Source organism: Syngnathoides biaculeatus, chromosome 13 (genome assembly GCF_019802595.1).
Source record: "Syngnathoides biaculeatus isolate LvHL_M chromosome 13, ASM1980259v1, whole genome shotgun sequence".
Taxonomy (NCBI): domain Eukaryota; kingdom Metazoa; phylum Chordata; class Actinopteri; order Syngnathiformes; family Syngnathidae; genus Syngnathoides; species Syngnathoides biaculeatus.
Window position 1 is genome coordinate 671996 of NC_084652.1, and position 20194 is coordinate 692189.

Below are 20194 nucleotides of genomic sequence, written 5' to 3' on the forward strand. Positions count from 1 at the left end.
TGTGCCCTCCGATTGGTGGGCAACCAGTTCAGGGTGTACCCCGCCCCAGCCCTCCCGGACCGTCGTGAGGATAAGCAGCAAGAAACTGGATGTATGACAGTCATTACTCCTCAAACGCTCAATAAGAAATTACGACGGTAACAGTTTGACTCCGGAACGGACTAATTCAACTCCTGTTACTTCCTGTCAAAAGAACAAACTTTGTTGGACTTTACAGATTTTGTTTGCGTCGGAGTGGAAAACGCCGAACGCAGGCAGGCCCAAAAAGGCGTCGAGTGGCCTCAAAGGCTCTAACGAGTGCGTGCCGATCAACATCACGCGTACGTGTTACATTTCAACACGGTTTGATGTGAGCCGGGGTCAGGGAAATGGGTTCAGGCTTGATTTTGGGAGCTGATCCCCATCCCCCCCCCCCACACTGGGATTAAATATCAGAAAAATACACAGGATTGTGGCCAACTTCTATTTATATTTAAAAAAAAAAAACCCAAAAATGCCATGAGACTTTTATTTCCCAAAGTGTCAGGAGAGTATGAAAACCAAACCTGCATTGCAGTTCTAATATACAATCATCGCAGTCATGCTTACATTCAATGTAGTATAAAAAAAATATATAAAAATGCAAAAATTACATATTATTGCTGGAGTAAAAACTGAGGCACTTTAAAAAGGGGAGAAGAAAACGACCCCAACGTGAGTGCTGGCAATCTGTTTGGAAGGTCTGTGCAAAAAAAAAAAAAAAAAAATTCCCGAAGTGACAATGGCTTCAGTATTCCCATCATGTCCTTTAAACTTGATGCGTCCGAGTTAAAGTGAAGGCACAGGACATGTCGTAGACATGCAAAAAAAAAAAAAAAAAAAAAAAAAAGTGCATGAATAGCACAGGTAGTGTGAGTACAGAGGGGCTGAAACAGGAAGTTATTGCAAAATAATGAAAAAAAAAAAACCTATGAAATGAACCACTTGTTCGGGCAAAAACAGTCCCTGACGACTCTCCTCGGCTTGGAAATTTGCTTTCAAAGCAAACAAACAAATCCGAGCGTGTATGTGTGTCCGCCACCCCCCCAGCGTTCAGTGCGGTACGCAGCAAGCGGATTCCTCGTGCTTGTGCAGCAGCGACATCCGCGAGAAGGTCTTGGAGCAGTTCTTGCATTGGTACTTTTTCACATCCGAGTGGGTCTGCAGGTGAGCCCTGAGGTTGGAGCGGTCGGCGAACGCCCGCTTGCAGTGGGGGCACGAGAAGGGCTTCTCGCCTGTCGGGGGAAGTGACACAACAGGAGATCACGTTAGGACACGCTGTGACGCATTTCGGGGTGGGGGTTGTGTGTGGGCACTTTATGCAACTGGATAAACAAAACCAAATATATATATATATATATATTTTTTTTTTTTTAAACGCAGCTCAGCATCCGGGTTAGAATTTTGATGGCGATTTTTTTTCGTCGTAATAGTATGACGACTTTTTGAGTTTTGGACTAGCAAGTAGGCATTGAACAGGGATTCACAAAATCTGGTGCGTGCCAGCCTCATATATTAATGACATGATTATTTTTCAAAGTGATTAATGGTTAAATATAAGTCCCCTAGAAGTTTTTGTGCATGTATTCATGTACAATTAACTTTTGTTCCCCTCCATAAAATCCAGACTTTATTCTGTAATATTGTACATTTTTTCCTCAAATTATGTGACAGTTTTGGAATCAATGTCTAACTTTAACTCTGACACTCTTGACATTGGACTGGGCGAGCGCACGTGGCTTGGAGGGAGAGAATACTCATACTAATGGGAAACGTAATTTTAAAAACACATTGCTTGTAATTAGATTTTACACAGGTGCGCACCAACTCAGGAGGCTGAATTGGGCTGCGGCTCAAAACAATAGTCAAAATTGAAAAAAACTGATTTAATGTAAAATCACTTCACTGGGTGCAAACAGGTGTCTGTGCTATAGAAGTGGTGTGCACCAAGTGTGCCTGCGCTGGGGAAAAAAAAAAAAAAAAAAAAAAAAAAAAGAGGGGGGGGGGGGTTGGTGCGCCAGCCACTCAAAAATGTGGATTGTCACCTCAAACATGAGTTTATTGGCTGCATATGGTGCGGGGGGGGGGGGGTGCACCAATGAAAACAAAAGTGAAACGAGTTTAAGTCACAAGCCTTCAGAGACTACAAAATGGTTGAGGTGGGTGGAAAAGGGGGTGCACAGACTCCACGGGGATCACAGATTCGGAAAGGAAACGTGCTTGTTAGTACTGTCGTGCATTCATTGGATATAGATGAGTGAGTGGGGGAGGAGGGGGGTGCGCCGACTCAGTTGGGGTGTTCAAGGAGGGGCAGGTCCTTCATTTGTTCTTAAAAACTGTAATTTAATGCCTTTTAGGACTATAGAAGAGTATGCGGGAAAAAAAAAAAAAAAAATCACCTACAACTGGATGTCGAAAGGGGTGCGCGGGATCAAGTAAACGTCAATTTGGAAGGTTTTCTAACAACTCGGCTTGCCTATAGAACACCAGACCAGTAGAACTCTCCGAGTCTGTGGTTCGTGCTCGCGTTGCGGGAGGCGCAACTCACCGGTGTGCGTCCTGATGTGTCCCTGCAGCAGCCAGGGCCTGGAGAAGGCTTTGCCGCAGATTTTGCACACGCACGGCAACGTGTGAGTCCTGATGTGCATCTTGAGCGCGCCCAGGCTCACGTACTCCTTCTCGCAGTATTTGCACGTGAAGCACTTGCGGGCCTGCAGCGCGTCGCAGTGCAGCTGCTTGTGCTTGACGAGTCCGGAGTAGGTCGAGTAGGACTTGGCGCACTGGACGCACCGGAACTTGTCGGCGTCGTGCTGGGGCGGCGGGCCGCCGGGCTCCTCCTCGTCGCTGCGGGGGCTTTCGGATCCGCTGTGGTCCTTGGAAGAAGAAGAAGAAGAGGAGGAGGAGGACGACGACGACGAGAGCGACGAAGGGTATCCGGACAACGGGGACAGGTCCCCGGGCTGCAGCGGGGACAGCGGAAGGCTGCTGGTGGTCCACACCGTGATGGGGCTGTAGGCGGCCGGGCTCAGGAACTCCGGCTGGGGGATGACGGGCAGCGGGAGGCCCTTGTACAAGTGCGGCATGAGGAGCACTGAAACGGAAGAGGACAAGTCAGCAAAAAGTTGGGCACTTTTCCAAGACGTTCCGCGCAAACTTTCCCCCCCACCTGTTGGACTCTCCAGCTCGCTGTAGTTGGGCTTCTTGGCGGAGTTGATGTGCTTCTTGACCAGAAACGAGCGCGGCATTTTGAACGCAACTTCTGCTTCTCTTCCCCTTCTTAGACAAGTGAGAAGTGGACGATTGGAAGAAGAAAGGAAAGGGAAAAAAAAAAAAAAAAAAAAAAAAAAAGACGGAAATCCTTCTTGCTCAAGTCCAGCTGAGGAGAGTCATGTTGGAGGCCGGCGCGCGCAATGCAGACTTGCGCTAAACTGCGGTAAAATAGTCCCGAGATCAGGTGCGAGGGCGGGGCCTCGATTGCTCGTTTGCATAGCGTGCAGCCTCCCCGCCAATTAGAAGGCGAGCACGTGCGAGGGGCGTGGCACTCCTCATCAAGCTGTGGGCGGGGCCAGCCGAGTCAAAACAGGTGCAACTTTTTTGTTGTCAATAAAGTTGGCGAGTGGGGGGTGCACAAGCCAAAAACAAAAAAAAAAAAAAAAAAAAACACTTGGATACTTGACTAAAATGTATAATCAGCTGTAAAACGAAGCTAATGAATCACAGTTATTTGCGTTTTCTCATATGTACTCGAGTAAAAGTAACATTACATTTGCTTGCACTGTACACAAAAGTACAATTACTTTCTCAGTACGACTACATTGCTTTACTCAAGTCCAAGTAAAGAGTATGTGCACCAAATTCCTTCCAGTGGATTTGTGTACACTCACAGCAAAGTGAGTCTGTGTTCAAATGCCGTGTACTCAGTCCTTCATTGTACTGTTCTTGAGTAAAAGTAGGCTTACAAGTACTTGGATGACGTTTTGCAAAAATAGAAATACGTGCAAAACGCCGCTCAAGTTTTGTCACCGTTCCAATGGACTTAACTGAAATGCAAGCCCCTAGAAATGTTCTGAAGTTTTAGCTCCCCAAATGATGTCAACATGACACAAAATGTGCAGCAATCCCCCTCCCGCCCCCCGCCCCCCGTCTCCCAGCCACCAATCCCAATAAGCCGTTTGCTCCTTGAAATGCAAATGTTGGAAAAAGAAATCAAAAAATTGCACCCCGTCTTCCCCCTTCAAGGTCAGACATGATAATGATATTAGTCCCCCGCCCCCTCCCTCCACTCTGCTTGCTGGAAGTGAACATTAAAGTGGAGCAAAGTTGGCGGTCGACGCCCCCTTGTGTTCAACTTTTTTTTGGGGGGGGAGGCGTTTGAACAACATCTGAGCTGGTGAAGAGGCAGAATATCATAGGGTAAAAAAAAAAAAAAAAAAAAGAAGAAGATGAAATAATAAAAAGCTGAGCTGTGCTGATGTGGAGAAGCCAGATCGTCAGCAGATAGGCAAAGCCCCCCCCCCCGCCCCCGCCCCCACGTCCGGGCCACGTTAAGCCCATTGTGGACCTTATCTGGAATCTTTGCACCATAATTGCACATCACAAATAGTTTTGCCTAAAGCGCGGACGACTGAAGCGAAGGTGAAGGTGGTCGGTGTGCAATAACGTTGGGCCTCCGCTGAGAGGAAAGCCTCCGAATCGATACCATCCATCGTTTTGCCTCCGATTGAAAAAGCTCTCGATGCGCTTTCCGCATTCAGAGCGACGCCGGCAGTCGTTCTGAGGACGACGAGCGACGAGCCGCGGAGCGCATGTCATACTCGGAACGCTCAAAAGTGCAGCCGCTTGTTTTGACACATCACAACAGAGGAGGCCTCGTCCTTGGCGTCTAACGCTGCATTTCCAATGGAGACTGCTGGAGTGGATTTGCGCACGACTACGAGCTGTCACCTTGCACAATAGAAATCATCACTTGGACTAGAAATGATCCACAAAGTGGCAAAATATTCCACTGCGACCACACACGCACATTTATTCGTGTAGGTCAGGCCGTCGCTTCTCGTCATCATCGAAATCTTGCACAATAGAAATAAACGTAACATCTGCAAATAAGCCACAAACTCATCCACTGCACGCTCGCTCATGGTCGTGTGAATCGTGTCAGACAATCGACGCGCTTGTTCCTCAAGTAAAGTAAAGTAAAGACGACGTAAAGAAAGAAACAAAGTGAATGTCTCAAAATATTTGACAAAGTATCAAAACGACCATAGCGCACTTCAGTGTTCTTCTTTTTTTGCAACCTAAATATTATACAATTGGCGGCACGGTGGGTTCAGCTGGTAAAGCGTTGGCCTCACAGTTCTGAGGACCCGGGTCCGATCCTGACCCTGCCTGTGTTGCATGTTCTCCCCGTACCCGCGTGGGTTTTCTCCGGTTTCCTCCCACATACCAAAAACATGCAACATTAATTACACACTCTAAATTGCCCTTAGGTGTAATTGTGAGTGCGACTGTTGTTTGTCTACATGTGCCCTGCGATTGGCTGGCAACCACCTCAGGGTGTACCCCGCCGACTGCCCTTCGACAGCTGGGATAGGCTCCAGCACTCCCTGCGACCATTGTGAGGATAAGTGGCAAAGAAAATGGATGGATAGATGTTACACAGTTCATTCGATTGCTCCTCTCGGCAGTGATTGATAACAGCACCACCTTGCACAATAGAAATCGAATAATCGGCATGAAAGTCCAAAGTGCACTTGACCATGTATATGCGCATGTACGTGTCAAAATATAGTCAATTGCATTCGAGTGATAATTCAATCATTGTACTTGCTCTATCTATCTATCTATCTATCTATCTATCTATCTATCTATCTATCTATCTATCTATCTATCTATCTATCTATCTATCTATCTATCTATCTATCTATCTATCTATCTATCTATCTATCTATCTATCTATCTATCTATCTATCTGTATCCACACAGATATATGTGTGTGTGTGTGTATATATATATATATATATATATATATATATATATATATATATATATATATGCGTGTGTGTATCTTATGTAGTCAATACTTTGTTAGACAAGGGTTGAAAGCCAGTTACATTGCTAAAAACTCTAAATAAAACACTTCTGAACATAGATAGATAGATGGATAGATAGATAGAGAGATAGAGAGAGAGATAGATAGATAGATAGATAGATAGATAGATAGATAGATAGATAGATAGATAGATAGATAGATAGATAGATAGATAGATAGATAGATAGATAGATAGATAGATAGATAGATAGATAGATAGATAGATAGATAGATTTTGCATGCACGCACCCTCTTTCGCACACACCGAACCGCAGAGTGCGCACTGCCGGCGTCTGTGTGCGTGCGCCGAGATCTTTGCGCGTCTTCAGTGCGCCTGCGATGCGGGACGAGCGCCAAGCGTCCCCAAACTGCACAGGATTACAGCAAGAAGGGAGAAAGGAGGGGGGAGGGGGGGGGGTGAGGAAAAAAGTGGATCCAGGCGCGTCACGCCGTCCCGATCGAGCGTGGACCGGCGCGGGCCGAGACGAGCGCGCGAGCGGACGGAGGCTGAGTCGCCGACCCCCGGCTTGAGTCGCCTGCTGGCGGCGCGAGCGGCGCGAGGGAGGTGGCGAGGGGGAGATGTCGACGGACAGCGAGCCCTCGGAGCGCCTGTAAGCCGGCGGAGTTGCAGTGAGATCGGATCCGGCGTGCGGGTTCCCGGCCTCCTTCCTCCGCCGCTCCCATCTTCCATCTCTTCCGTTGTGTTCGGAGGCTGAGGCGAGCGGAGCGGGATGTGGGCGATGCTGCCACAAGGGATGCATTGTGGCTCGGCTGAGATGCTCCGGAACACCCGTTGCATGCGTTGATTACCAGAGAAAAAGCAGCCTCGCTGGACGTCAGCACCTGGTCTATCAGGTAAGACCGTTTTTTTGTTTTTTTTTAATTCACCATTGGGGATTATTATATCAGACCGTAATCAATCATCACACACTTGCCTTGATGATGCACTCGAGTGGGAAGCGCGCTCCCCCTGTTAGGCGGATAATGAAGCGCATCATCCGTACACCGTAGGTGTGACTTCACTTCACATTTCGTCGCTTGTGTGTTGCGCGTTATGTGGGCTGTTTGTGCTCGGAATGCCCGCAAAGCCACGTTCGGGCTCTCCCGCAGGAGCGAGTTTAGGTGTGGGGTCCAGAGCCGCTCAAATCTGCGGTGCGTCACATGATTGCTGTTGCGTCCAGCCCGGTGCGAGGGATCCGGGATCGAGGCTTGTCAGTGATCGGGCTAGGGGGGGTTTGTCTCTTAAGACGCCCTTGGGAGAGTTGCAAATCTATATTCCTTTAAAAAAAAAAAAGAAAAAAATATATATATATATATTATCAACCTGTTCCCTTGGGGAGCTGAGCTTTAGCAGTGTGTGTGTGTGTGTTGGTGGTGGTGTTTGGGGGGAGGGGGTCATAGGTCAGGAGCAATCAGGGTGATGCACTTGAGATTCCCCCAAAACGTGCTATTAACCGCCCCCACCACCCACCATTCTCCCTCTCTTCTCAATCAAAAAGCGCTTTGGACAAGTGGAAAATGAAGCCGATCCTCCCGGCGCGTCAAGCTGTGCGAATCTGAGGCTAATTGGGACGAGGAGAGTGTCACAAAGTTCCCCCCTCAGACCACCGTGATCAATGACCGACTCGACAAAAGAGCTCCACCGCACTTTATCTTTTCCCGCTCCCCTAATCGATAATCTCTCTCGTTGCCTCCGCCGCTAACCCCCCCCCACCCCCCCCGGACCCCCGCGGCTCGTTAAAATTCCCGTCTACGTTAATCGGCTTAGAGATACAAGTGGGATAGGTGGTCCGGCGGCGTCACGGGGAGCGGCAAGGGTACGCATCACTTATGGGTTGTTGCACATTCCTAGCAGTTGATTTATATCTGCCTTAAAACGCCACAGGCCGGCGGCAAAGCCTACTTTTCTATTAGACAGAGCTAAGGCCTGACTAAAGGAATCTTGTCCGTTCTCTTCGACGCAATCCCTTGGCGCCGAGGTGACACAAGATGGCGCCAAAGCAATATTTCTACATCACACTTGGCTATGCCCTGCGCTCGCATGCTAGTTTTTCAGCAAATAACAGAAGATAGAAGCCCCGCTCCCCCCAAATTTCTGCAAATAGATCGATAGATTAATTTTCATGTCACGGATGAAATGGGAAATAATGAAATGTTTCCCGTGGGGAGTAATTAAAATGGAGATATTGAGTTCCAGGGTCAAACATACCAAAAGAAACCACCATCAACGGGAGTTCTAAGGAGATTTGCTCGAGATCGTTGGTCCTTACGTTTGCTCACAATCTGGAACAATTTTTCCCATAGAAAATTATAGATAGAAATAGTTGAACAGTAGCACGGTGGGTCAACTGGTCAAGTGCTGGCCTCACAGTTCTGAGGTACTGGTTCAATCCCGGACCCGTCTGTGTGGAGTTTGCATGTTCTCAGTATTTCGACTGCCTGCGGGTGCTCTCTTTGATCAGTTGCGCAAAAAATTCAAAACAACGCCGCCGTACTTGACGGTACCGAGTGAGACGTTAGCACACGGTACGAGGTGTCACTTGATGGTAGGAAAGTATTAGGTTGACGGGTTGAACTTTTTCTTTCTTGTGGCTTTTTGGGTGTGGCCCTGATAACGAATCATTTGGATTTTCATGATTTCTTATGGGGGAAATTAAAGTTCTTGTTGCTGCTTTTTCTTTGGCTTTTTCGGGAAGTATTGGACGCTTATACAACAAGACGGACTCCCGTTATGCATAACATCGCAGTCGAAAATTGGTCTTCTTTGCAAGACCTCAGTTCAGTGAGCACCAAAGGATTAACTGCATGCTTGTTGGTGAGGCGTTTCCAGCAGTGCAACTATCCATCCATCCATTTTCTTAGCTACTTATTCTCACAAGGGTTGCAGGAGTGATGGAGCCTATCCCAGCTGTCAACGAGCAGGAGGCGGGGCACACCCTGATCTGGTTGCCAGCCAATCGCAGGGCACATGGAGACAAACAGCCGCACCTAGCGGCAATTTAGTGTCCAATTAATGTGGCATGTTTTTGTGATGTTGGAGGAAACCGCAGTGCCAGGAGAAAACCTACGCAGCCGGGGCCGGGCTCGTACCCGGTTTCTCAGAACTGTCAGGCCTATGCTTTACCAGCTGGTCCACCGGGGCTGCTCGTCACCTCAAATTCTGTTGTCGTAAACCGAGGACTCCTCTCAGGACCGGGAACAGCTTCCCGATTATGGCGCAAATGTAACCAACTGCACTTTAACGGACCTTTTTCGGGTCTTCCGGAAACTGATCTCTCGAAAGTTGGACGTTAGATCTGTTCTGAATATCCCGGTAAGGTGAATAATGAATAAACACGGTGGTGCAAATAGTACAAACAGAAACCTCCGAGCCAAGTGAAGATCCCGGGGGTCCACATTAGCTTCCATCGTAGCATGAAGGAGGGGGACAAAGCCTCCTTCGCCAAGAACCAAAACAACATGAGAGTCACCGCGGCAGAGTGAGCTCGAGAGCAGTCGGGCGGTTGCACCGCTGGACGTCTTCATCGCCATCGAACCTCAGAGCCCCCCGGCGAGAGAAAAATGTCCTGGCGGGTTTTATAACAGGTCACCGCACGTCCGAGAATCGGCGACGACACGCGCGACTGTCGGTGGTCCCGCGGCCGCAAAAGTCACGCGATCGGGAAGGCCAATTAACCCGCCTTAGAAGCGGGCGACCGCTAATGAAGCGGAAGTGCCGACCCCCCGGTCAAGACGGCGGCCTCATCTGCATGCGCCCCGGCGTGCGAGTGCGAACGCTGCTTTGGGAGTGTGCGACAGCAACGCGGGAAGCAATTAAGAGATGGATTATACATATTCATACTGAAAAACAGTTTTTTCAAAAATTTCTCAACTGATTTTTTTTTTTTTTTTAAATATCTGTGAATACACAAAATGAGGAAAAATACACACAAGGATTTGCTATTGTAAATATTGAGCGCGTTTACATTTACAATTGGATTGGTGTGTGATGTTGTTATGGTTTGGCGCAGAGGAACTACGCTTAAGTGAGTTGAGGAGCGTAATTTAAAGAAAACAATACTGTCGTTTTGGTGCTAATGAACTACAGCGATGTCTCGGTTTTCCACCACAATCCGTTCCAGAAAACCGTTCGAGAAGTGATCTGTTCGAAAACCAAATCGATGTTTCCCATTACAATGAATGGAAAAAGAAACGCAGCGTTATACGGAATAACAAAAGTGCGCTGGTTTTGCAGTGCGTGTTACGTCATTTCCGTTTTTTTTTTTTTTTCGGGGGGTGTTCGAATTGACAATAACAAAACACGTCGCGGGCGGGTCAGCTGCTTGCGCCGCGCGCGTTATGTTATTTCCGGGTTTTTTCGCCAGCGTGGGAATTCACAACAAAGCGCGTCGTGGGTCAGCTGGTCTGGCCGCGCGCAATATGTCATTTCCGTGCTTTGTCGGGGGCGTTCGAGTACCGGTTTTCGTTCGAAAACAGAAGCAAAAAAATCTTGAAATTTTCATTGGAAAACCGATTTGTTCGAAAACGGGGACGTTCGAGAACCGAGGCTTTACTGTATATTGAAGTTGAGGAGCTTTATTGAGTCAACCATCGTGTTTGCCACCATCTTGTGGCATCTTCAGGCAATTGCAACCATTTCATGAAGATCCGTCATTTACGGGCAGTTTTCTTGCTAATCGGGGTTCCCTCGGGAACGTTTTAAAATGTGAGCGACTTCCCACACGAGATTGTTTTCACAACTCTTCTCGTCTGTGTGCGTACTCAAAGTTCCTCCATCAAATCTTTGGAGTGGTATCAAGATTAATATTAACATTTCCGAATGTCATCACTGACCTTTTTTTTTTTTTTTTTTTTAAAAAGCGTCGAAATCAAGAATCACTTTCAACACAGCACAACAGCACAAGATTATTGCTTGGATGAGCTTTTAGCGACAATAAACAATTGTTGCTCATTTAGCTCAAAAGTGAGGGAAAATGCTCAAATTAGGCTTGATTAACAATATGTGTATACAATGCTTTACGTAAAATGTTATACGATATTCTGTATAGACTGTAAATATCGACTCACTATTTGCTTCCCTTTCCAAGCAGATCAGGGAGCAAAAATATCTCTTAACACACCAAAAGGATAATCCGTCCATTCATCCATTTTCTGGATTGCTGATCCTCACACGGGTCCCCGCTAGCTTCGAGTGAGCGCCAGCGCACCGCACGAAATGTTCGCCAGCCGATCGCGGCGCGCATGTAAACAAACAACCGATCACGCTCACGTTATCACCCGCCGCCAATTTGGAGTCTTTCATTAACCTACCGTGAATGTTTTTGGGATGTGGGTTTGAAACCAGGTTACCCGGAGACAACCCACGCGGGGCTGGATTTCAACCTCACTGGTCAGAACTGTGAGGTAGATGCGCTAACCAGCCGTCCATCGTGCCGCCAAGCTCAGGATAATCTTTTGGAAACGTCTAATCATCGGGCTTTTGGTGACTTTGAGTGAGGGGGGAGAAAAGACTCAAATTAGTGCACCTACGTCATAAAATCACGTGGTTTTTGTTTACGTCGCCATATTGCCGGTCAAGCTAAGCACCGCTCAATGCTAATTCGGTTGGAGACGACACGGAAATATGTCTTGTAGCACGACGCCCAGAGGAAATTAACAACTGTATGTGGAAAAATGTGATAAATTCGGCATAGAGGACCCGTATTTAATGCCAAAGTCGATGTTTTCGCAGATAAGAAATTGGACTGTTAATTCGCTTCCGCTTGTCGTGGACAATCGGAGAGACACGAGGATCTGATGAGGAAGTCGTCGAGATTTACACGGAAAAGTTTGAAAGCGTATAAAAGTCCGGACGCATACGAATACTTTGTTGCTGGCTCTGTTCTCATCAAGAATAAATCCCTCATGGCGACAGTTTTGACGGCTCGTGAACGCAGAAGCGTGTTCGGCCACACGTTAACCTTTGCCGGAATCCATCGATCTTTTCAGCTAGTATTCAATACAAAGACCAATATTTAAATAAATGACCCCTGGTTTTACACGACCTCGCATTAAGTAACTATGATTGGAAAAAAAAAAAGAGGACGGAGTCATTCCCCACGGAACGTACACGGAAGCGATTGCGGCCACACGTTAACCTCCATAAACCTCTCTGGTGCGACAGATGGTTTATTTTATTTTTTAAAAAATACGCATTGTACTCAAATGAGCCAACTTGGCATTATAAATACTTTTTGGTAATTTGAGATTGAGAAGAATAATTCCTACCTGAAGTGAAGTGATCGCTACACAGGCGTGTTTGGATTTTGGTTGGGCACCCTCATTCACATCTAATTTCCAAAATCCATCGATATTTTCTGGTCTTTTCATCTGGTGTTCCATAGAACGATCTCTTTGAATAATATTTGTCTCGTCTGTCGTGACAACCAACAGCACGACTAGGTTTTCGGGTATTGTGAATATTCTCCTCCGGTTCAATGTCTCCCACAATGTCGACGAGCTCTGTTTGACCTGCAATATGGCGCCGTGAAAACGGTGACGTCACGTGCACGAGCTCTATACATGCCGCTTTTGCCTAGCTCGACCACGCCTCTCCCCGCCCAGTAAAGATTGATTCCGCCATTTCCGCCGAGACGATCACTTGCTCTCGCGTGCGATGAAGGCCAAGAGTCGAGAGCGTTTTGGCTAAAGCAACGCCGCCCGCTAGCACCTCCGGTCCCGAAGCAAAGTGAGACTCGTGCGCTGCAAATTGTGCTAACCGCTCGCCCGCCTTGGAACTTTGTCAATTTACTCAACCTGCGAGGAGTCAAATAGCCCCGAGCAGCAATTAACCCAGATTGCACTTCTGCTTATGATGGCGGAACACGGCTTGTGTGCGGCCTGTTGAGCGAAAGCGTTGTTTGATGAAAGGCTCGTTTACGCTCCGCGTCGGATACGCATATTAGGGATGTGTGTGTGTGTGTGTGTGTGGGGGGGGGGGGGGGGAATTGTCAGATATGCTTCAATGCATCATCATAATTGTTTGCCTTGTGAAGGCCCGGTTTTGAAAAAAAAAAAAAAAGTCACAGATCTCATTTCAGATACATTTGCCGTGCGTCGTTTCAAACGGGGCGCATCACAGAAACAAAGAAAGTTTGGCTACATTTGGGATTCATTTTTCTATCAGATTGTAATTTGCAGTATTTTCAATTGGAGTAAATCTCATCGCGGCGGCACGCTGGATCAGCTGGAAAGGGTTGTCCTAGCAGTTCTGAGGTCCTAGGTTCAATTACTGGACCTGCCTGTGTGGAGTTTGCACGTTCTCCGCCGTGCCTGCGTGGCTTTTCTCCGGGCACTTCGGTTTCCTCCCACCTCCCCAAAACATGCAACATTAATTGGACAATCTAAATTGCCCCAAGGTGTGGTTGTGACTGCGGCTGCTTGTCTCGACGGGCCCTGCGATTGGCTGGCGACCAGTTCAGGGTGTACCCCGCCTCCTGCCCGTTGACAGTTGGGATAGGTCCCAGCACTCCCTGTGACCCTCGTGAGGATAAGCGGCAAAGAAAATGGATGGATAACACTGTCTTCACTCTGAAAAGCATGAAAAATGACAAATTAAACTTTAACTTTGACAGCTGTGATCGGCTCCAGCACACCCCGTGACCCTCGTGAGGATAAGCAATGAAGAAAATGGATGGACTTCTTAAGTGAAGTGAATGATGTTTTATTGTACGGGTGTCAAACCCAAGGCCCGTGGGCCAGATCTGGCCCACCACATGATTTTATGTGGCCCGCGAAGCCAAATCTAGAGTGTCAATTTCCATGATTCCGATTATTTGATCTGATTCATCTGGTCATATATCATAAATGATAAAGTTGACATTTTATAAGCATTTTTGTGTTACCAAACGTGAATAGTTGAAAAACACATTACCCTTGATTTCTGACTCCAAAACTAGTTCGTAAATTGATGATGTAAATATGATGAGATGACGAAATCTTTTTGTTTCACAGTCATAATGGCCCACTGAGGGAAACTGGAACAACGTGAGAAAAACGAGTTTGACGCCCGTTTTATTGCATTTCGAACGGAGTGACTTGTGTAACATCAGAGTTGGAGTCGCGTGGACCCCCAAACTGAATGTGGAAAAATAATTACATTTATTAATTAGGAAAAATAACAGTACGCCACAAATGCCAGACAAGAGTATGTGGCCATCCACTCTAAATATTATTCCTATGAATTATAATACAATACGATCTTAACCCATCACATCTTGGTTGGAGTGGATCGTATCGACTCCTAATCGGAGTTAATTAGAATGTTTTGCATCGTAAATACGAGCCAATTTGTATATCACATCGTCACAAGAGAATTATATCATATAGGCATAAAATTGAATTTGATCATATCTTAATTAAATCAGATCATATCTTTAGTTTGATAGAATCGTTCGGTAGCCCAATTGGAGGGAATCGTTTTCTATCTTGATTGGGCTAAATTGTATCACACTCTTCCGTAATTGGTTGAACCAAAGTTATATTTAATGGGACTATATTATGTAGTGTTCTAATTGGATTGTTACATATTTTATTTCGGAAGGACTTGTATTGTATCGTATTTGGAGGGTATAAAATCGTATCTCAAATCGTATCTCCAATTGTGTCGTATATTAATTGCCGCCAACTGTTTCGCATCACAATTGGAGTGAATCGTGTTTTGTCTTCTTCGGCAGGAAATCATATAATAATGAAGTGAATTGGAATATCACATATTCATTTTTAGGAGTAGCTTCATGTACGGTACCTATTTTGACACATGGAGCATTAGTGGGCCTCTAACGCGAGGATCTGTTCTGTTGAGCAACTTTACATCACAGAACGTTGAATATTTTTAGAACCCGTCAAGCTGCAAAAAAAAAAAAAAAAAAAGATATCATCCTTGCTGGTTATTAATCTTTTCCAGCATTGGACCGCGGCACCGGTGCTTGTTCAATGTCGCGTCTCAGGACCTTGACGCGCTGGCCCCGGCGCGCAGCAGACGGCGCCCCTCTGCCCCTCTGCCCCCGGGGGTCCGCCGGCATCGTCGTAACTGGTCAAGTGTGACGTGATCTCTGTGTGGAGGATCAGTGAATATGGCCGAAAACGGCTTGTCAGCGCTTTTATATGCCCTATAAAACTTCAAATTAATTGAATATTTAGGTACTGATTCGCCTAGATCGTAAAATACTCGTTTCTTTTCATTTTTTTTGTGTGTGTGTGGGGGGGGTGGGGGGTGGGTGCATAGTCTAATCTTAATCTAAAAGAATCCAATGCAAAATGAAAGTATAACATAGCGAGAGGCTGGCTGCTTGAAAAGTACATATCGGGGTCCAAAAAAAAAAAAAATGTCTGGGCACCCCCGGTTCTAAAGGGTTAATTGTGTGGGATTATGTCCTGAGTTGAGGCTGAGGGCTACTTTGTGAGCATCGATCGTATGAAGGGCGACGTGACCTGTTTGCGGCAAACTTCCGACTCCGTTCATTACGCGGACATAAAATAGTTTTGTTTTAATTCATTGTGGTAAATGATATTACAGGTATTTTAAAATTTTAATTCACGTAAGCAAGTCAGATTCAGAACTTAAAGCACAAATAATAATAACAATTTGTGGCCCATGTTATTTTTAGAACATACCTCGTGGCCGCCTTAAATGGTCCTCGCGGGCTACCATTTGCCCACGGGCACCATGTTGGTGACCCCTGGTCTACATCTTGTATTCTGGTTTGAGGTAGTGTTCATGTTTGGATGACGTCATGTCATGTCATTATCCGAGCCACTTATCCTCACGAAGGTTCCGGGAAAGCCAGCGAGCTTCGGGCGACAAGGCGGACTACACCATGAAGTGGTCGCCAGCCAGTCGCAAGGCAGATATCGACAGCATCACTGAGCGGGAATCGATCCCACGCTGCCCGCACCAAAAGCAGGCGTGTGTAACACTACACCATCAGTGACTCTATGTTTGGATTACTTGCTCGGGATTCGGGTTAGATCTGGGGTTAACCCTTACAAACTAGCTAATTAACCCGAACCCTAACTCTTCTTTGGGTATAAATGCTGCAAACAAAAGCCAAAGAAAAAGCCAAATATATTTGGACTGGAAGTCGAGAGCCTCATTCTTCCTTAAAAGTATGGCCAACTTCGGAATGGTACGATCTCAGGAGGTTTCGTCTTGAAAGCTCCCACCGCATCTCATCTCATTTCCAAATCAGGATTAAGTATTCATGCCGCATTTTGAAATATGGATGAATTAAAATGGTTCTGCCGGGAATGAAAAGTCAGAGCCGTTCATTGATATACATTTGAGCTCTTTAACTCTTCGTGTAAGCGGAAGAAAAAGTCCAAGTCCGCGCGTGGCGCCCGAATCCTCAACCAAACGTACATTTAGCTCCACGCGCGGCCCGAGATCAGTCGGCTAGCTCCTCGCGCCGTTTGACTTCATAAATAATTGGCGGGCCGATCGAGGGACGGTTGAAGGCTTGTGCGTTTTGCAGCCGTGTAGCGGAGCAGCTGCGTCCCGCCGCTCTTTTTTTCTGTGGCGCCTTCGGGCTTTTCAGTTCTTTTCAAGCACTCCACTCGCACGAGCGCCGCCGCTTCCTGGGCCCGTTTCCCACGTCCCGGCTGCTCGGTCTCGCCGCACGTATTTACGCTCAGGATCCGTTTGCACAGGCGCAGTTGGAGTAATTAGGAATCTATTTAGTGGCACATTACGAGGCTTTGTGCTCATTTGTGTCTGATAACGCGATTAAGACGCCCAATCCGGTTAGCGACGGACCGTCATCTGTCACAGTTATCAGACGCTTCCGAGAGTACGGCGAACATTAAGGTGTCGGACAAAAATATCAAAATGTCACGATTCGTTCACATCTTGCTATACGAAGGTAGACATGGCGACCATTAGAAAAAAAACATGGCCACTTTTGCTTGTTTTTTGATAAGATATCATTAAATATTTAAAGTACCGTAATTCCCGGCCTACGGAGTGCACCTGGTTATAAGCCTCACCCAGTACATTTGTAAAGGATCTATAAATTTCCCATTTATTTATTTATTTTTCATGTATTTATTATATTTTTTAGAATTTTTTTAAATATCATTTATTTATTTTTTTAATTTGGATTACATTTTTAAAAATGTTTTAAAAAATTTGTAAATGTATCATTAGCTACATACAATGGCGGCAGACGTGTAAAACCCGCAAGTGCCCACATTGAAATCAGCATTGAAACATGAGTTATTTACAAAGAAAGACGGTACACAGAGAGTTTAACGCTAGCGCCCCCATGCTAACGCCGCCACGCCAACGCTAAAACTACCCCCGCCGCGCTGACGCTAGCACCACGCTAACAGGGTCGGTTAAAAAAAAAAACTGGTAAAAATCACTGAGACACGGCAGTAACACGCTAGCGCAGCGCTAACAGGGCCGGACCGGTAAAAGTCACTTCCTCGGCACATATATCTGGTCTCACTCTTACATTTTCCGCTCGAGTGCCCCCTTGCGGCCGTTAGAAAAAAGAAAATGCACAAATTGGCCGCATCGCCGCATAAACCGCAGGGTTGAAAGCGTGTGAAAAAAGTCGTGGTTTATAGGTCGGAAATTACGGTACTCCGTTTAACATGATCAAACAAAAGCTGCTGTGTTCTGATTACACATTATAAGATTATGATGATTTCAGATACATAACAACTATTACGCTCTAACTAGCTGAAATTTCATGTTATGAACTGTGAAATAAAACGATGCTGCCCTTGCGAGTTAGCATCTCGGATTCCCACGACGAGTTCCGCAACGTGATTGGCGTCGCTTCCTCTCGAGGGCCGACCAATGGGGATGAAGTCAAAAGAGATGCTGCAAATAAAATGGCCACAGAAAGATGAATGAGGACATTTCGGATCATGCTAAATGGCTTCACTAGCGTCCTGGAACGAAACCAACAAAGCAAAAAAAAAAAAAAAAAAAAAAAAGACGTCGGTCCTTTGGGAAAACTGCTGACTCGGAGTGTCCTCACCTTGTGACAAGTTGATATCTCCCGGCAGAGGACGTGCATAGGCCAAGCGCTCGGCTTATAAATGAGTGCGCTAATTTACCGCTCCGCTCATCACTCAGAGGCCGACGCGGGGGCTTCGGGACGCGCCTCTTTTGAGAAATGCTCTCGAAGGTCTGAAATCGCGGCGAGAGGCTCCGTCTTCATCTCGAGCGAACGATCGAGCCGAGCGTCGGAGAAACAGTTGCGGCAGGTCGATTGTCCGACGATTGCACGAACTACGTCTAAAAAGCGAAATAATCTCAGTACAGACAAGTACTTGATCACCGACCGCATCCAAGCACTCATAGCGTTGATATTTATCAACATAATTATGCTGTGTAGTTTTTGCAGCTCTCCAAAATTGGGCGTGTGCAGTACATGATGTCGGCCTTCAACGATGACCCAGTAAACCAACGGCGTAATACCGGCATAATACCGTAAGCGCTCTCTTTGGGAGACCTCACAGATCGTTCCAGGAAGTAGAACGCACTGGAAGCGAAGCCGGCATTCCGTTTTCTTGTAAAACTTAATTTTCTGGCGCCGACGGCGAGCGGCGGCCGTTCATCATCGCGCCGCGGACGCGTCCCGCGTACCGACTCGGCGACACTCAGCCGGTCTCCTCTCGGTCGAGTCGGACGCGACGCGACTCTGGCGGAATTGCAAATACCTGATGGAGTGCTCGTGAGAAAAACAACAACAAAAACCCACACGTCTAAGATGGCTCTCAAAAGGCAACAGAAAGTTTATTCAACCTTTGCATTCTGAAACATTTTTCTGACACAATCTTTATTTTGACATCATCTTTTGCTCACAGCCATCACGCAAGCTGCTGATCGTGTATTAAAAACACTGAAACACATCAAGGTTGCTCTTCTGCTCCGTGTACATTGTCGTACTCTAGACCGGGAACTTGAACTCATTGATTTAGCTGCCAGATTCATCCACACCAAATCAATGATTAATACTTTGATCAATAAACCATTAAAAGCTTCAACGTAAGAGGATTTACGGCTGATGCTGTTGCATCGAATCCAGTTATCGAGCGACCGAATCCATCTTGCGGTACCGTAGTACGATTCCTGATCTTTTTTGCCGGACTACAACAAAGTATTTTTTTTTTTTTAATTCCGCCCATCCGTTTTCCGAGCCGCTTATCCTCATGAGGCTCGCGGGAGCGCTGGAGCCGATCCCAGCTGTCATCGGGCGGGAGGCGCAGTACACGCTGAACCGGTTTCCAGACAATTGCAGTATTTATTAACTCTTTATCCCCGGGTCGCAATCGCGTGATCATGGCCGCCATTTCGACAGACAAGACAGGCGTTGCCGACGACATCACCATGGCGACGTCCACCGACCCGTGCGTGAGCGGCGAGCGGCGGACGTTTTCTGCCTTTTGAGAAAATCAAACTCTGTGAAGATATCGATCGGTATACTCTCCACGACGACGTCCTTTCAAAGGATCTGAAAGACTTCCCCGAGAAATATGCATGATTACCGCTTACAAAATCATCAGAACAGTTTTTCAAATAATATTTGCCTTGTGTACGCGAGCTTCGTTCAGATCTGCCACTTTTGTTGCCGTTTTTTTTCCGACAACTCCATTATATCTTGTCCTTCACGCAGTCTAATCTTTGGAACACGGAAAAATCGGTTCCGCGATTTCCACATCCGCGACAAAAATCTGGCACGATGACGACGGACAAGTGACGGCTCGTCCGCAACAATGGCGGTCAACCCAGCCGTAGGAAAATGGAACATTAACCAGGCACATTAGTTTTTCGATTATAAATATTATATTTAGGGTAAAATACAAGGCTAGATTGACGAGTAAAGGGTTAGGGTTAACATTGGGGGACAAGAGTTAAGTGGTCAATCTTGGATTAGGGTTAGACCGGTTCGGGCTGGTATTGTAAGGCAAAGGGTTGTGATTTTTGACTGGGATTAGGGCCTGAATTAGGGCTAGGATTAGGTGGTCAGTACTCGTGTTACGGTCTACGGCTTGGAGTTTGGTTTGAGGTGGAGTTCATGTTTGGATGGGTTTTTA

At 46.6% G+C, this 20194-nt stretch overlaps 2 protein-coding genes across 3 annotated transcripts in view; one reads left to right on the forward strand and one right to left on the reverse strand.

Moving 5' to 3' along the window:
- Positions 1–476: 476 nt before the first annotated feature.
- snai2 (snail family zinc finger 2) lies at positions 477–4135 on the reverse strand. The gene is made up of 3 exons (XM_061840374.1): positions 3185–4135; positions 2567–3109; positions 477–1253 (listed from the first exon to the last, which is right to left on the reverse strand). The coding sequence occupies exons 1-3, from the start codon at positions 3261–3263 to the stop codon at positions 1072–1074; spliced, it is 804 nt and encodes a 267-aa protein (XP_061696358.1). The 5' UTR covers positions 3264–4135; the 3' UTR covers positions 477–1071.
- A 2207-nt stretch (positions 4136–6342) lies between these two features.
- The window catches only part of sntg1 (syntrophin, gamma 1), a 50864-nt gene continuing 37012 nt past the window's right edge, over positions 6343–20194 (forward strand). The window contains exons 1-2 of one of the 2 annotated variants that reach the window (XM_061839123.1): positions 6343–6717; positions 6818–6961. The gene's annotated coding sequence lies outside the window, so the exon portion shown is untranslated. Of the gene's footprint in view, positions 6962–20194 lie in introns of both variants that reach the window. The other variant, XM_061839124.1, reaches the window with a different exon arrangement.

What these genes read in the sequence shown, in the direction of transcription:
- snai2 (XM_061840374.1), bottom strand. Translation starts at nt 3,263, where the DNA reads ATGCCGCGCTCGTTTCTGGTCAAGAAGCACATCAACTCCGCCAAGAAG. An exon ending in CGAGCTGGAGAGTCCAACAG is followed by an intron (nt 3,110 to 3,184) that starts GTGGGGGGGAAA and finishes CTTCCGTTTCAG; the next exon opens with TGCTCCTCATGCCGCACTTG. An exon ending in ACACATCAGGACGCACACCG is followed by an intron (nt 1,254 to 2,566) that starts GTGAGTTGCGCC and finishes TTCCCCCGACAG; the next exon opens with GCGAGAAGCCCTTCTCGTGC.